Consider the following 17,201-nt stretch of genomic DNA (forward strand, 5'->3'; position numbering starts at 1 on the left):
GAGGAGGGGAGGGGCTGTGGCCACTACACCACCAATGATAACTAACGTTTAATACATTACAAATGCAGGCGGAGGCAGAAACACATTGCTGGCACCCTGCCTCTGACAGGGCACTGCGATCAGCAGCAATTAACCCCTGCCACCCCCGTCCCCAGTATTAAAAACATTGGTGGCACAGTGCGCCCTCCCTCCCCCCCTCCACAGTATTAAAACCATTGGTGGCAATGGCCACAGAGTCCCCTCACCTCCTCTCATTGGTGGCAGTGGCAGCTTCTGATCAGAGCCCCAGCAGTGTAATTGCGGGGCTCAGATCATGGCAGCCAGGACGCTACTGAAGCCCTGGCTGCCATGGTAAGCTCCCTGCTGCTGTGTGTACTATGCCCAGGGCAGCAGGGAGAGTGTGAGAACCTATTCACCCTAATAGAGCTTTATTAGGGTGAATAGGACAAGGGACTAAAGATCCCAGGTTCTAGCCCCTAAGGGAGGAAATGGTTATTAAATAAACTGCAAAAAAAAACACACTAAAATATTAAGTATAAATCACCCCCTTTCCCAATTTTACATATAAAATATATAAACCATAAATAAATAAAATATCGACACATCCGAAAAGTCCAAACTATTAAAATATAAAACAATATCTCCTATGCGGTGAACGCCGTAAAAGAAAAAAAAAGAAAAGAAAAACGGCGCGATTCGCCATTTTTTTTTTGTTCAACCAATATTAACCGGACAGAATGATATCAAAACATCGGACCCCCAAGGAGTCATAATAATCACCAAAAAAAATGAAACTAACTTTTGTATGTATGAAAATCCAAAAAGCTTTATTGTAAATATATATAAACAGTACATACATGTATTATAAAACAGGCAGCACAAGGCGGGACACACAGATGAGGAGCAGGACCCAAGGAGAGGCCGGGAGATCAGTGCAAAAAAATACAGGGAAAAAGAATACTAGCTGAAAGAGCATACCTCAGAGTCTCATAGCAGCACCGCCCCAAACACAATGCAACAGAGGCGATTGTGGAGACTGAGGTTTAAGATGGAAGGATTCACCTAGTATTCTTTTTCCCTGTATTTTTTTGCACTGATCTCCCGGCCTCTCCTTGGGTCCTGCTCCTCATCTGTGTGTCCCGCCTTGTGCTGCCTGTTTTATAATACATGTATGTACTGTTTATATATATTTACAATAAAGCTTTTTGGATTTTCATACATACGAAAGTTAGTTTCATTTTTTTTGGCCATTTTTTTTTTGTCACCTTGTCCCCCCAAAAAATAGGATAGGACTGTTTGATTATGGGCCGGACCTTCCATAAAATGCGGAATGCACGCAGCTTTTTTTGACGTTTTATTTTTTCCGCGTGGTATCGAATGGCATCGAGTATCGCAATACTTTTTTATGGTATCGAAACCGAATCAAAATTTTGGTATCGAAACAACCCTAATAGGGAGTGGACATTCAGCGACATTTATTTTTGGATAATTATCATACTAGCAGCAAGTACAATGTAGCTGCGGACTCTTGTCCTGCCATGACTTAACAGCACACAATAGATTACAGTTACAACACTTATTTCATCCCCACCAAAGATCTGACAGTCCGTCTTAGCAACATGCAGTGTTTGAGCATTTCTGGCCTTTACAAAAACTGCCTTAGAGTACAGTGACTTAAGGTGTCACACTGATAAATTGATCAATATTCTAGAAATCTTTAAAGCTGTTGTCAAGAGAACTATGCACAGGGATATGCACCTTAGGCTCATCTCCAGCGTGCCTTACCTTACTGGCCTCTATGACATGATTAATGATTTGACATCCTTGAATACGGTTTCAATGTTTCTAAATGCAGCCTTCGTGTAAATGCTTATTAATCACCGGACATGTAATAAATGCTAATTAACCCCTTAAAAATTTTGCCCAAGCTCTGCATATACTTTGAGAAGAGGACTTAACAGTCCAGTCTGAGCAGATCTCAGGCAGCAGGGCAAGGATTGCTTAAACCCCTCATATCTCAGGTAGCAGCTGGAGATATGGGCCTGGTATCATTTGAAAACTGTTAAAACAAGACCAGAATTACAGCATTGTCTCCTCTATGTCGGGAGATATAGCTGTTAGAAATCATGCCGGGAGTGGCAGCGGCAGGTTTCAACTGCTTTCACTCCCGACCCATGTAACATAGTGACATAGTATATAAGGCCAAAAAAAGACATTTGTCCATACAGTTCGGCCTGTTATTCTGCAAGATGTAGAAATGTGATTCTAGATTATGCGTGATTCTGGTCTCGTTTTAAAGCTTAGAATGTCAAGCCCATATCTTTAGCTGCCACTCAGCCCAATATTTGAAGAGTTAAAGCAGCCATTCCCCTTGATATCATCCAGCTTGGAGGAAATAGGGGAGTGGGGGAACTGACAGACTGCAGGGAGAAGAGAAAAAAATATATATAAATAAATTTGGCAACATTATAATTGTCATTTTTACTACACAGTGAAAGCCGTTAAAAACAAATCCCCCAAAATAATGTGAAAATTGCAGTTTTTTTAATCTATTTTACTACAGTACATAATTTATTACAGTACAGTACAGTCACGATACCAAAATGTTGATTTGATTTTGATACCATAAAAAAAGTATTGCAATATTTGATACCATTCAATACCACTCAAAAAAAATAAAACAACAAAAAAGCCGTGCGCATTCCGCATTTTATGGAGCGTCCGGCCATAATAGAACAGTCCTATCCTATTTTTGGGGGGACAAGGTGACAAAAAATGGCGAACCGCTTTTTTTTTTTTTATGGCATTCATCACATAGGAGATATTTTTTAATATTTAATAGTTCAGACTTTTTCAGACGTGGAGATACCTAATGTTTTTTTTTATTGTTTAGATATTTTTATATGTAAAATTGGGAAAGGGGTAGTTAAGACCTTTAATATCTTGGTGTGTTTTTTTTTTCAATTTCTATTTAATAACTATTAGCCCCCTTAGGGGGCTAGAACCCTTGTCCTATTAACCCTAATAGAGATCTGTCCCTGCTGCCCTGTACTTTGTGCACACAGCAGCAGGAAGCTTACCATGGCAGCCATGGAAGGCTTTAGTAGCGTACTGATCAGAGCCCAGCGATTTCACTGCTGGTGCTCCACCAATGAAAATACTGAGGAGGGGGGCTGTTGGCCACTGCGCCACCAATGAAGATAATACAGGCGGGGAGGACCACTGCTCCACTAATGAAAATAATTAACCCCTAAATACAAATGTAGGCGGCGGGTGCCGACTGTATCACATAATGACAGGGAACGGTGATGCCGCCAAACCCTATCAATTACCCCTCAGGTGCCCCGATCAGTAAATCCTGGTATCGTATTAATGCGGGTGTAAAAGTATTGATTGTAGGGTTGTTTTGATACCAAAATTTTGATTCGGTTTCGATACCATAAAAAAGTATTGCGATACTCAATACCATTCGATACCACGCGAAAAAAATATAACACTAAAAAAGCTGCGTGCATTCCGCATTTTATAGAACGTCCGGCCCATAATAGAACAGTCCGATCCTATTTTTGAGGGGACAAGGTGACTAAAAAAAATGGCGAATCGCACAGTTTTTATAAAAAAAATTCTGTTACGGCGTTCACGGCATAGGACTTTTTTTAGATTTTAATAGTTTGGCCTTTTTAGACGTGGTGATTTGTAATATGTTTATTTATTCATTGTTTATATATTTTATATGTAAAATTGGAAAAGGGGGTGATTTATACTTAATATTTAGTTGTTTTTTTTTTACTTTTTTCTTTTTTTTTTATAACTATTTCCCCCCTTAGGGGCTAGAACCTGGGATATTTTAATCCCTTGTCCTATTCACCCTAATAGAGCTCTATCAGGGTGAATAGGACCTCACACGCTCCCTGCTGCCCTGTGCATAGTACACACAGCAGCGGGGAGATTACCATGGCTGCCATGGTAACTGACTAGAGCCCCATGATTACACTGCTGGGGCTCCAATCAGAAGCTGCCACTGCACCACTAATGAGGAGAAGGGGAGGGGACCCTGTGGCCACTGCCACCAATGATTTTAATACGGAGGGGGTTGAGGGGAGAAGGCGCACTGCGCCACCAATGATTTTAATATTGGGGGGGTCGAGGGGAGGGGGCGCACTGCGCCACCAATGATTTTAATACTGGGGAGGAGAGGGGGAGGGCGCACTGCATCACCAATGATAATTAACATTTAATTCAGGAGGCGGGTGCGGCACCTGAGGGACTAACTGCCACCCCGGATTTGTATTAAATGTTTACTTTCAATGCTTTCAATGGTGGCGCAGTGCGCCCGCCCCTTTCTCCTCATTGGTGGCAGCAGCACAGGGGGGAGTGACAGAGTGCTTCCTTCTCCCCTGTGCTGCTGAGGAGAACACGGAGCGCGCTGAGAGCCTAGTATCGAAAAAAGGCAAATCCTGGTAGCGAGGTCGATACCAGACAAAAGTATCGATTGGGTATCGAAAATTCGATACCTGAAACAACCCTAATTGATTGGGTATCGGAAGTTTGATACCTGGTGCAACCCTAACATGAACTCCAAAACCTTAAGTGACTGTTAAGAGGTTAAATGGTATTACTGAGATCTAATAGTGGCTGCACTTATTGCCATGACCTATAGCAAATGGCAAACATTTCTGAAATTGCATATTTAATAGAAAATTTGAAGTTCCCTACAAAGTGCACTTTCTCTTACTAGTACAGAATTGTTTCCAATGCTATCACCTGAATGTAGCAGAAAGGCAAACAGACTGGTGCTTAAGCTTCTGTAGCTTCTATTACAGATTGGTGCTTGAGATTGTGCTGGGACTTCCTGCTGGGGGAAAGGCAGAAAGAGCTGCTATCTGAGTCTAAGGCCTCTTTCACACGACCGTTGTGTGCACCCGTGGCCGTTGTGCCGTTTTCCATTTGACTTTCAATGGGTCCGTGGAAAAAACGGAAAATGCACCGTTTTGCAGCCGCATCCGAGATCCGTGTTTCCTGGCCGTGAAAAAAATATGACCTGTCCTACGGCCAACGGTTCACGGACCCATTCAAGTCAATGGGTCCGTGAACAAACACGGATGCACACAAGATTGGCATCCGTGTCCGTGATCCGTGGCTGCAGGTTACTTTAATACAGACGGATCCGAAGATCCGACAGTATATTCTAACACAAAGGCGTCCCCATGGTGATGGGGACGCTTCTAGTTAGAATACACTACAAACTGTGTACAAGACTGCCCCCTGCTGCCTGGCAGCACCCGATCTCTTACAGGGGGCCGTGATCAGCACAATTAACCCCTTCAGGTGCGGCACCTGAAGGGGTTAATTGTACTATCATATCCCCCTGTAAGAGATCAGGGCTGCCAGGCAGCAGGGGGCAGACCCTCCCCCCCTCCCCAGTTTGAATATCATTGGTGGCCAGTGCGGCCTCCCCCCCTCTATTGTAATAATAGGTTGGTGGCCAGTGCGGCCCCCCCCTCCCTCTATTGTAATTATTCGTTGGTGGCACAGTGTGCGCTCCCCCCCTCCCTCCCTCTATTGTAATAATTCGTTGGTGGCACAGTGTGCGCCCCCCATCGCCCCCCCCTCCCTCTATAGCATTAACAACATTGGTGGCCAGTGTGCGGCCTCCCATCTCCCTCCCTCCCCACGCACCCCCCCCCCCCCCCCCCCCCCCCCCTCCCCCCCCCCCCCCCCCCCCCGTCCCCCCCCCCCCCCCCCCCCTCCCCCGCCCCACCCCCTCCCTCCCCCCCCCCCCCCCCCCACCCCCCCCCCCCCCCCTCCCCCCCCCCCCCCCCGCCCCCCCCCCCCCCCCCCCACCCCCCGCCCCCCCCCCCCCCCCGCCCTCCCCCCCCCCCCCCCCCCCCTCCCCCCCCCCCCCCCCCCCCCCCCCCCCCCCCCCCCCCCTCCCTCCCCCCCCCCTCCCCCCCCCCCCTCCCCCCCCCCCCCCCCCCCCCCCCCCCCCCCCCCCCCCGCTCCCCCCCCCTCCCCCCCCCTCGCCCCCCCCCCCCCCCCCCCTCCGCCCCCCCCCCCCCCCCCCCCCTCCCTCCCACCCCTCCCTCCCCCCCCCCCCCCAGGCGCCCCCCCCCCCCCCCCCCCCCCTCCGACCCTGCGCCCCCCCCCCCCCCCCCCCCCCCCCCCCCCCCCCCCCCCCCCCCCCCCCCCCCCCCCCCCCCCCCCCCCCCCCCCCCCCCCCCCCCCCCCCCCCCCCCCCCCCCCCCCCCCCCCCCCCCCCCCCCCCCCCCCCCCCCCCCCCCCCCCCCCCCCCCCCCCCCCCCCCCCCCCCCCCCCCCCCCCCCCCCCCCCCCCCCCCCCCCCCCCCCCCCCCCCCCCCCCCCCCCCCCCCCCCCCCCCCCCCCCCCCCCCCCCCCCCCCCCCCCCCCCCCCCCCCCCCCCCCCCCCCCCCCCCCCCCCCCCCCCCCCCCCCCCCCCCCCCCCCCCCCCCCCCCCCCCCCCCCCCCCCCCCCCCCCCCCCCCCCCCCCCCCCCCCCCCCCCCCCCCCCCCCCCCCCCCCCCCCCCCCCCCCCCCCCCCCCCCCCCCCCCCCCCCCCCCCCCCCCCCCCCCCCCCCCCCCCCCCCCCCCCCCCCCCCCCCCCCCCCCCCCCCCCCCCCCCCCCCCCCCCCCCCCCCCCCCCCCCCCCCCCCCCCCCCCCCCCCCCCCCCCCCCCCCCCCCCCCCCCCCCCCCCCCCCCCCCCCCCCCCCCCCCCCCCCCCCCCCCCCCCCCCCCCCCCCCCCCCCCCCCCCCCCCCCCCCCCCCCCCCCCCCCCCCCCCCCCCCCCCCCCCCCCCCCCCCCCCCCCCCCCCCCCCCCCCCCCCCCCCCCCCCCCCCCCCCCCCCCCCCCCCCCCCCCCCCCCCCCCCCCCCCCCCCCCCCCCCCCCCCCCCCCCCCCCCCCCCCCCCCCCCCCCCCCCCCCCCCCCCCCCCCCCCCCCCCCCCCCCCCCCCCCCCCCCCCCCCCCCCCCCCCCCCCCCCCCCCCCCCCCCCCCCCCCCCCCCCCCCCCCCCCCCCCCCCCCCCCCCCCCCCCCCCCCCCCCCCCCCCCCCCCCCCCCCCCCCCCCCCCCCCCCCCCCCCCCCCCCCCCCCCCCCCCCCCCCCCCCCCCCCCCCCCCCCCCCCCCCCCCCCCCCCCCCCCCCCCCCCCCCCCCCCCCCCCCCCCCCCCCCCCCCCCCCCCCCCCCCCCCCCCCCCCCCCCCCCCCCCCCCCCCCCCCCCCCCCCCCCCCCCCCCCCCCCCCCCCCCCCCCCCCCCCCCCCCCCCCCCCCCCCCCCCCCCCCCCCCCCCCCCCCCCCCCCCCCCCCCCCCCCCCCCCCCCCCCCCCCCCCCCCCCCCCCCCCCCCCCCCCCCCCCCCCCCCCCCCCCCCCCCCCCCCCCCCCCCCCCCCCCCCCCCCCCCCCCCCCCCCCCCCCCCCCCCCCCCCCCCCCCCCCCCCCCCCCCCCCCCCCCCCCCCCCCCCCCCCCCCCCCCCCCCCCCCCCCCCCCCCCCCCCCCCCCCCCCCCCCCCCCCCCCCCCCCCCCCCCCCCCCCCCCCCCCCCCCCCCCCCCCCCCCCCCCCCCCCCCCCCCCCCCCCCCCCCCCCCCCCCCCCCCCCCCCCCCCCCCCCCCCCCCCCCCCCCCCCCCCCCCCCCCCCCCCCCCCCCCCCCCCATCATTGGCGGCAGCGGAGTTCCGATCGGAGTCCCAGTTTAATCGCTGGGGCTCCGATCGGTAACCATGGCAACCAGGACGCTACTACAGTCCTGGTTGCCATGGTTACTTAGCAATAGTACAATAGTAGAAGATTCATACTTACCTTCTGGTGGCTGCAGCGATGTTCGTGTCCGGCCGGGAGCTCCACCTACTGGTAAGTGACAGGTCTGTGCGGCGCATTGCTAAATTAACTGTCACTTACCAGTAGGAGGAGCTCCCGGCCGGACACAGACATCGCAGCTCCCAGGTAAGTATGAATCTTATACTATTGTACTAGTAACCCGCTGCCACCAATGATCGGGGGGGGGGGGGGGGGGGATGGGAGGCCGCACACTGGCCACCAATGTTGTTAATGCTATAGAGGGAGGGGGGGCCGAAGGGGGGCGCACACTGTGCCACCAACGATTTATTACAATAGAGGGAGGAAGGGGGGGGGCGCACACTGTGCCACCAACTAATTATTACAATAGAGGGAGGAAGGGGGGGGGGGCGCACACTGTGCCACCAACGAATTATTACAATAGAGGGAGGAAGGGGGGGGGGGGCGCACACTGTGCCACCAACGAATTATTACAATAGAGGGAGGAAGGGGGGGGGGCGCACACTGTGCCACCAACAAATTATTACAATAGAGGGAGGAAGGGGGGGGGGGCCGCACTGGCCACCAATGATATTCAAACTGGGGAGGGGGGGGGTCTGCCCCCTGCTGCCTGGCAGCCCTGATCTCTTACAGGGGGATATGATAGTACAATTAACCCCTTCAGGTGCGGCACCTGAGGGGTTAATTGTGCTGATCACGGCCCCCTGTAAGAGATCGGATGCTGCTAGGCAGCAGGGGGCAGTCATGTACACAGTTTGTAGTATATTCTAACTAGAAGCGTCCCCATCACCATGGGAACGCCTCTGTGTTAGAATATACTGTCGGAAATGAGGTTTCACGATCTAACTCATATCCGACAGTATATTCTAACATAGAGGCGTTCCCATGGTGATGGGGACGCTTCAAGTTAAAATATACCATCGGATTGGAGAAAACTCTGATCCGATGGTATAAAAGGGACTCCAGACTTTACATTGAAAGTCAATAGGGACGGATCCGTTTGAAATGGCACCATATTGTGTCAACGTCAAACGGATCCGTCCCCATTGACTTGCATTGTAATTCAGGACGGATCCGTTTGGCTCCGCACGGCCAGGCGGACACCAAAACGACTTTTTTTTCATGTCCGTGGATCCTCCAAAAATCAAGGAAGACCCACGGACGAAAAAACGGTCACGGATCACGGAAAAACGGGACCCCGTTTTGCGGACCGTGAAAATATACTGTCGTGTGAAATAAGCTTAAGGCTGTGGGATCTTGACATATCCAGGCAACATGCCAAAAGGAGGACCTTCATTGGGCTGTTACACCAATACCACCCCTTTTTAAAATAATGGAAGGCGGTTCAAGGAAAATGCAGAATTAGATTGTGACCATTCAAATGGACAAATAGACTGGTCCTAGTAGGAGACTCCTCTAAAATGCCATCCTCAATAATAGGTCACCTGGACAGGCGCTGCTTTTATGATGCAACCCCTCTGATAATGAAGCATATACAAGCTTGTTTGTAATTACACCTATAACCTCCCCTGACATCTATTGTAGTGCATGCTTTTACTCATGAGCTGCTGGAATATCTTTCTTTCTAACTCTGTATTGGTATTTTCCTCTGTTATTGATCCTTAAAATGCATGAAAAAAATGTACAAAAATGGGAATTACCAATCCCTTCTCAATAGGTTATGTACCTACACGGTCTGTCTTTTTCAGCACTGGTTATACAGTGCCAAGAGTGCGTGGGCACAAGGAGACGGGCAATGTCTCAGGTGTCAGTTTATTCATACATTTCTAGAGGGAGTAATGGTGGAACAGCAACACGGAGCCCTAGGAAAAGATGATCCACAATTGTTATTGTATGGGAATTGCGAGTATTTACTAAAACAGACATTTTGGGAGGGGTCCCCTTTAATCATTTTTTATCGAAAATTGCCATGCCTATGGCTGGACAGCTTTATCCAGAAGGCTCGACAGTACAGACAGGTGGAGAGCTAAGATGTTAAACAGAAAGTCGGCTGCGTAGCTTGAAAGATATATAGGGGGACATTTATCAAACCAGAGACGCCAGGTTTTTGGCGCACAAATGTTGCACGACATGCCGTCTATTTTGCGACATTTCTACAACATTTAGGAGATGCCACTTTTCAAAGTGGTCTATTTTTACGGCAGAAAAGGAGATTAGACATGGATTATAGCACGTTCACTATGTGCGACACTGGAAATGTCGCAGAGAAGTCACATCCTACGCCAGGCAGCACCCTGGTGTATTTATTAAAGTCACACAACACGATGCAGTGACACCAAATAGATGAAAACTGTGCAGGATTTCATAAATGTGGAGCAAGCACACAAGGCAAAACCAGACGTGTACGTGAAATAAAAATGATCTGACGTGATAAATGTCCCCCACGATGCTTATGATTAGTCCTGGTGATTACCCTAACTCCATATCTCCCAATTAATCCTGCACACTTAGACATTTGGCACTGGAGAAGCAAATGGTGCATTATATGCCAATAGGAGATCAATGACAGGAATCATTTTTTGGGAGAAATCCCTCTAACATTTATAAATGAAATTAACGGTTATGCTACAAAAATGTCAGAAATGCCAGCTCAATTTGTTCCTATATTGACCCTGTAAGACCTTTATAGGTGACATATAAAATGATAGGAAGCGGCATTTAGGGATGCAATGCCCTGTACCTGTGATGGCTAACCTCCGGCACTCCAGCTGTCGTAAAACTACAACTCCCAAGATGCACACTTGCTTGGCTGTTCTCAGGACTCCATAGAAATGAATGGAGCATGCTGGGAGTCGTAGTTTCACCACAGCTGGAGTGCCGGAGGTTAGACATCACTGCCCTATACAATATTATCACTTGTGCTATATATTACTACAGTCCCCCAAGCTAATTCCATCATATAAACTATGTATCTCGTTATCCCAGCCATGTGTCTGCTCTGCCCTCACTAAACAGAACCATATTTTCTCCCACGAAAAATATTCTACAGTTTAAAACCAACGCCTGGATCTGACTTCTTTTGTAATTGCATTAGAACAGCCGGTCAGTTATTCACTGAAATCTATCTGTATAGCGCCACCTCCTGTTTGGCTTTTTCTTATTCCTTTGTCCTGCTCACTGCAATGGCCGCACATGCTCAGTTTAATCCTTCAGCCGCCTCCTGAGCTGTGATAGGCCGAGCATGGACACGCCCCCCGAGCTGCAGCAGAGAAGACACGCCCCTTGAGCTATCAGCTTGATATAAATCTAGCAGAGCAATGAATGGGGAGATCTCTGGATCCATGGGAGGTGCAGGGCTGGTTCTAGCTTTGTTAGAATGAGGTTGTCATTTACTGTATTAGGATTTAAATTTTTTACATTAGTCATGGGAGACCCCTTTAACTGACAAAAAAGAAAGAAAGAAATAAAGAAATGTCATTTAATTGACCAAAAAATATTGTCCAGAATTTAACTGGCATCATAGGGAATTTGTGCAGCCGCTTCACACTTTTGGTTGAGAGCTTTTCCTCAGCGATAGCCTCCACAGATTCATGCTGCTTCATTAAAAGGGAGTCTGTCACCTACCTTCAAATAGCCCCAACAGTCGTTTTTATCATATGCTAATGAGCCGTCGCAAGTGCCCAGGGGCGGAGAGTTTTCTGAAAGTGCCCAAGTTCCCCCGCCTCACTCGCGCCTAACTCCGCCCCTCAGCAAGCTCAGGCCAGCCCTGTGGCTCTGTGACATCATATTTCCCTGTAGGCTATTCGCGCATCACTGCCGGGCCCGGGCATGCGCAGTGTTCTGCCCACTGTGGTCAGAGGCACAGAGATATGCAGTGCGCATACGCCAATTTCACGCCAGTAACTGGTGCATGCGAACTCCATATCCCTGTCCCTCTGCCCACAGTGGGCAGAACACTGCGCATGCCCGGGCCCGGCAGTGATGCGCGAATAGCCTATAGGGAAATATGATGTCACAGAGCCACAGGGCTGGCCTGAGCTTGCTGAGGGGCGGAGTTAGGCGCGAGTGAGGCGGGGGAACTTGGGCACTTTCAGAAAACTCTCCGCCCCTGGTCACTTGCGACGGCTCATTAGCATATGATAAAAACGACTTTTTGGGCGTTTTGAAGCATCTGAAGAACTAAACACGGGTAACATCTGTGTCATGTCTTTGTGCCCCACTGAACAATGTCACCTGTTTGAAACTGGTCAGGTAGGTGACAGACTCCCTTTAAACACGAGGACAACCAGCATATCTGTGCCACACTAGCAGCAAAACGCTGCAGCGTCCTTTTTATGAATGCGAATAATTCACTTAGTGTAAACGGATTAGGATATTCCTGCAATTAAAAGTGGTTTTGCCACTGAAGTAAGTGGTGACACTTTTCTGACTTATTGTGGTTGCACAGTGAGACTCCCGGACACCCGCTGTGCATGGGACTACAAGTGGGTGAGAGGAGCGGTGCATGCCACAAGCTATCCGTCCCTCTGTCTCTTCTCTTGGAGACTGATTGTGGTATGTCTACCTACCGTGATGTTAGGGAATATCCTAGCAAGATGCCTTAACATTTGAAGATAAGAATACCTCTTTAATGTCAGATTTCTGAAGGCCCATGATACTTATCTTGTTAGAGTGGACATGACATTTTCCAGGTCCCTTTATCTTTTTATAAGTGCATGGAAAAGCATGATGTCTTCGGGTATCAGTTAAAGGGGTGTTCCAGGAGTTTTATACCGATGACGTATCCTCTGGATAGGTGATCAGTATCTGATCGGTGGGGGTCCGTCACTCTGTTTTAGAAGGCACCGGCGCTGCTCACCAAGCACAGAGGTCATCAGTGTAAAACTCCAGGAAACCCCCTTTAACCTGGTGAGGGATCACAGAGGCTAACCCCTCCATTAGACATCCTTCTAAAGAAGAAGCAACAGATATCGTGGCCAAACAGCTAAGAAGAAGAATGTGGCGCATCCATAATTTCTTTTTGCTGCCATGGATGTGGCCATGTGGTTCTTCTTGGCCAAGCAAGATTAGAGGCATTTGGCATCATGTGTTTTTGACAGGTAGGTAGGTCAATTAGACACACAGCATTTTTGGCTCAAAATAATTGGGCTATGCCAGCCATAAGGTTGTGTAAGGAAGATAAATGTGTCCAACGTCCTGGTGAGCTGCACCAAATGTATTAGGCCACATTTACCATTTTGAGCAATCTGGTGCAAATGGCAGCATTTCTGCCTACTGGGATAAGTTCATGCCCCCTATGATAGAAGGACCATCTACCGTGGCTGTGTACTTTCTCTGCCGTTATATAAGTAGGCAATGTCAAATCCCCCCCCCAAAAAAAAATAAAAGGTTGTGATGTCACCATATTGCCTGACATATGGAGTGCCTATGGTTCAGTAATATGAACCTACAGGAGCTGCTCAGACTGTACTGGGTCAATGGGCCCTTCAAACTCTTCTTATTAATGTCTTCAGTTTCTCCACTGCTTTCCTTTTTTTGGTTGAATATTTTTTAATTAAAAATTATCTTTATTTCAGGTCTAAAAAAAGGAGGTATTTCAGTAGGATGGCAAGTTAGAGTAGGTTGGGGAAAGGTACGACGAATGCTGAAAAAGTGAGGAGCCAAAGAGGTTGCTGTTGCTAACTCTGCAGACACAAGTCGTGGCTGAAAGAAGTCGTTATGGCGGTCTGGGCCGGATGGAAAAGATGTCATTCATTGGATTTTACTGCACTGCATTCACTTAAACCGTCTGCAGAGTGTCTATGGTCACTGTATGGGGGTAATATTGATCTTTGTACAGTGTGTTTTTCCCAGTGATAGTACGGTAATATTATTCAGTCGCTATTTAGTGGTATTGTTAGTGGTCATGGTGTAGTCTTATCTGGGATGGGACACTCAGGCTTCATTCATATGTGTTTTGCCTCCTCTTCTCCTGCTTTTAAAGGGGTTGAGCCAAGTTTTTAAGTTATCCTGTGGATCTCTGAAGGTCCGACCACTGGGATCCCCAATGATCACAAGAACGGAGGTCCTGTTCCCCAAAGTTGTGCATAGGCTCTGTTGCTCTATTCCTTCTCTATATGACCGCCGGAGACTCCCATAGAGCGTGAATGGTGCAGCAGTGTGCATGCCCGGAAGGAGATCCCCGTTCTCGTGATCGGTCGGGGCCCCAAAGGTCAGCTAGTTTTTAAGTTATCTCCTATCCAAAGGATATAATTTAAAAACTTGGCACAAACCCTTTAACCCTTAGCTACGCATCATGTAATACACAAGCATAGGTTCCTAATAATGAAAGAATGAATTGCACGATACACTAGAGTGCTCATATATGTGACATTGACTTGCTCCACTGGTCATGTACAGAGTACAGTGACCCTCGGAGATAACGTGGCGCTGCCGATAGCATATGACGACCAGACCCGCTCATTAATAATGCGTAAGCTTAAACCATGAAAGCCTGATACCTCGCAGCCTAATACATCAGATGGCAGGAAATGATTTATCAGCAAATACTCCCTGGCATCCAGGGTTTTAGCTGCCTCCAGCTTCTGCTTCGTGTAGGCTGGAAAGACACAGCGCAATATTGGGAGCCATAATGTGGAGATCTGGTTACAGCTACGGACGGAAGGAGCTGACGCGTTCTACAGGCGGTGGGCATCTCGAGAGAGCAAGGTCAAGACGAAGCTCATGTGGGTGAACATGTGTGATCGTGTCAGGCCCCATCCTCCGTAAACACTTCAGCATGGAGAAGAGCGTTCCCATCCACGGCTCAGATGACAGTGATGTCAACGCTTTTTGTAGGCGATGATGTCACCAGTGCACAACCTCAAAACTTACTGCTATGCAGTCATAGTCTGCTGGCACGCTGATGCGATGGTTGTGGCAGAGAAACGATGACCACATGAGAATACAGCAGATACAACATTATATATAATAGCGAGATGAGTCCTGTGTGTGTATATATATATATATCAGAATCTGCACCGGTATCTGCATTCCTATGGGAGACCATGTCTTGCCTTCACTTTCTCTACAAGACTGAACATGATTTCTAAAACGTTGTAATATCACCTCATGACGAGCTCAGCTCTGCTGCATCTATTGTGCCGCATGAACCGTGTGTGTCCTGTACTTACTGTACTGCCGCCCTATAAGGCAGAAACCCTGCACTCTCTGCCCCGCATGCTATATCAGTAACATCTCCCTCTGCCAAATCTGGGGCACCTACTTTTTTGCCGTCCCCCGTGAAGGGGGCTGTGAACACATGCCAGTCATTTGTTAGGCAGGGTTCACACCTCCTCGCGGTCTGACATCCGAACACATTGTAGAGAGATCGGAAGCACACTGCAGGAGACATAACCTGTGATGGATCTCCAGGAACCCGGGCATTCATCTCAAGCTCAATGAGGCGTGTGGACGTCCTAGAAATACACGGAATGATGAGGACACGCTCACACTCTACCCTCAGCTCATAGGAGTCCTCCTGGCAAGATAGGGTTAATACCCACCCATATGTAGAGCTGCACCGTGCCTGTGCTGCATAATAGATCGGAACAGCAATAATATCCTATATACTATTCTATATATACCACACTATATATACTATCCTATATACATCCTACATATACTATTCTATATATACTATCATATATATTCTATCCTCTATATTCACTATACTTTATATACATTATATATACACTATCCTATATATTATCCTATATATACATTATATATCCTATCCCATATATGCACTACTTTATATGATATCCTATATATACACTACAATATATATATATACTCTCCTATATGCTATAAATTATACATATCATACATACACTATATTATACTATAGATATCATACATACACTATCATATATATATATATATATCATACATACACTATATTATACTATATCATACACTATCCTATATACTATACATATCATACATACACTATCCTATATACTATACATATCATACATACACTATCCTATATACTATACATATCATACATACACTATCCTATATACTATACATATCATACATACACTATATTATACTATAGATATCATACATACACTATCATATATATATATATATATATCATACATACACTATCCTATATACTATACATATCATACATACACTATATTATACTATATATCCTACATACACTATATTATACTATATCATACACTATCCTATATACTATACATATCATACATACACTATCCTATATACTATACATATCATACATACACTATCCTATATACTATACATATCATACATACACTATCCTATATACTATACATATCATACATACACTATATTATACTATATATATCATACACTATCCTATATACTATACATATCATACATACATTCCAGTGGACATGTATCCCTACATGACAGGACCCTGCCCCGCAGAGCTTACAATCCTAGCACCTGTATATAAGACTATAGAACACCTGTCACTCCCGAATACAACTGCTGCTATGGCTCCTTGTAATGCCAAAGAGGTTCTGCAGCAGCCAGCCCGTCCCGGCTGTGAGTTTCCCCTTACCTTCAGGGTTGGCACTGATGAAGACCCGGACGCTCTTCCCTGTTGGCACAAGGTGTGCGGGCATTGCAGAGAGGTGCCCGGAGAAGGCTGCTCTCCTAATGGCAGAGTCCCGGGGGCACGGTGCCCGGCTGTTCGCTCCAGACGGCCACATGGCACCGGCTTTACACAGACATGCCAGCCGGCAGAAATGAAGTAGGCGAGGCACTGCTGGGCAACTTCTTACCAGCCGGCACCCACATCTAAATGCTTCATCGCCTAGAGGAGGGCCATGGCAACTACTGTAAGGACAGCCGGTGACAGTGAAGGGTTAAGTCCAGGGATGCCGGCATCACAGGAAGCAGCTCGGAGCACCCCGTGCGCCCAGTGCGGAGGGATGTGGAGCCCGGGCTGCTGCGCGGAGCATGTGACTGGGGGGGAGGGGCGGCCCCGGGACCGGCCAGCAGGACACCCCCTCACTGCCGGATCCTAGCGCTTCACCGGGGGGTCGTTTAGTGTCTACACAAATGATTGTCCTTGATGGGTCCCTATGGCGGAGCAGATGCAGACCCGGTCATTTTAATGGGGCCGTAAAAGATGCGGACAGCAAACCGTGTGCTGTCCGCATCCATACTTCCGCAAAAAGGTCTCAACACCAGAGAAAAACGCTTCCGTTTTGTCCCTGTTCATTGTTATTGGGGACAGAACGGAATGCACCACAATTAATTCCGTTCCATTTGGTTGCGCTCCCATGCCGCAAGTAGCATTTTTGAGTTCATCATGGGATACTGATCAAGACGGATCGGCATGACACACAATGTAAGCCAATGGTGCCGGATGCATTTTTTGGGAAACG

The 17,201-nt window shown here is 51.1% G+C and overlaps 1 protein-coding gene across 1 annotated transcript in view; it reads right to left on the bottom strand.

The window, feature by feature from the left end:
* Positions 1 to 16,581, bottom strand: part of NWD2 (NACHT and WD repeat domain containing 2) — a 249,579-nt gene extending 232,998 nt beyond the window's left edge. Inside the window, exon 1 of the mRNA XM_040419003.1 lies at positions 16,370 to 16,581. Within this exon, the coding sequence (XP_040274937.1) occupies positions 16,370 to 16,520 (151 nt within the window). The 5' untranslated portion in view covers positions 16,521 to 16,581. The remainder of the gene's footprint in view (positions 1 to 16,369) is intronic.
* Between the last annotated feature and the right edge of the window lie 620 nt (positions 16,582 to 17,201).

Source organism: Bufo bufo, chromosome 2 (assembly GCF_905171765.1).
Source record: "Bufo bufo chromosome 2, aBufBuf1.1, whole genome shotgun sequence".
Classification (NCBI taxonomy): domain Eukaryota; kingdom Metazoa; phylum Chordata; class Amphibia; order Anura; family Bufonidae; genus Bufo; species Bufo bufo.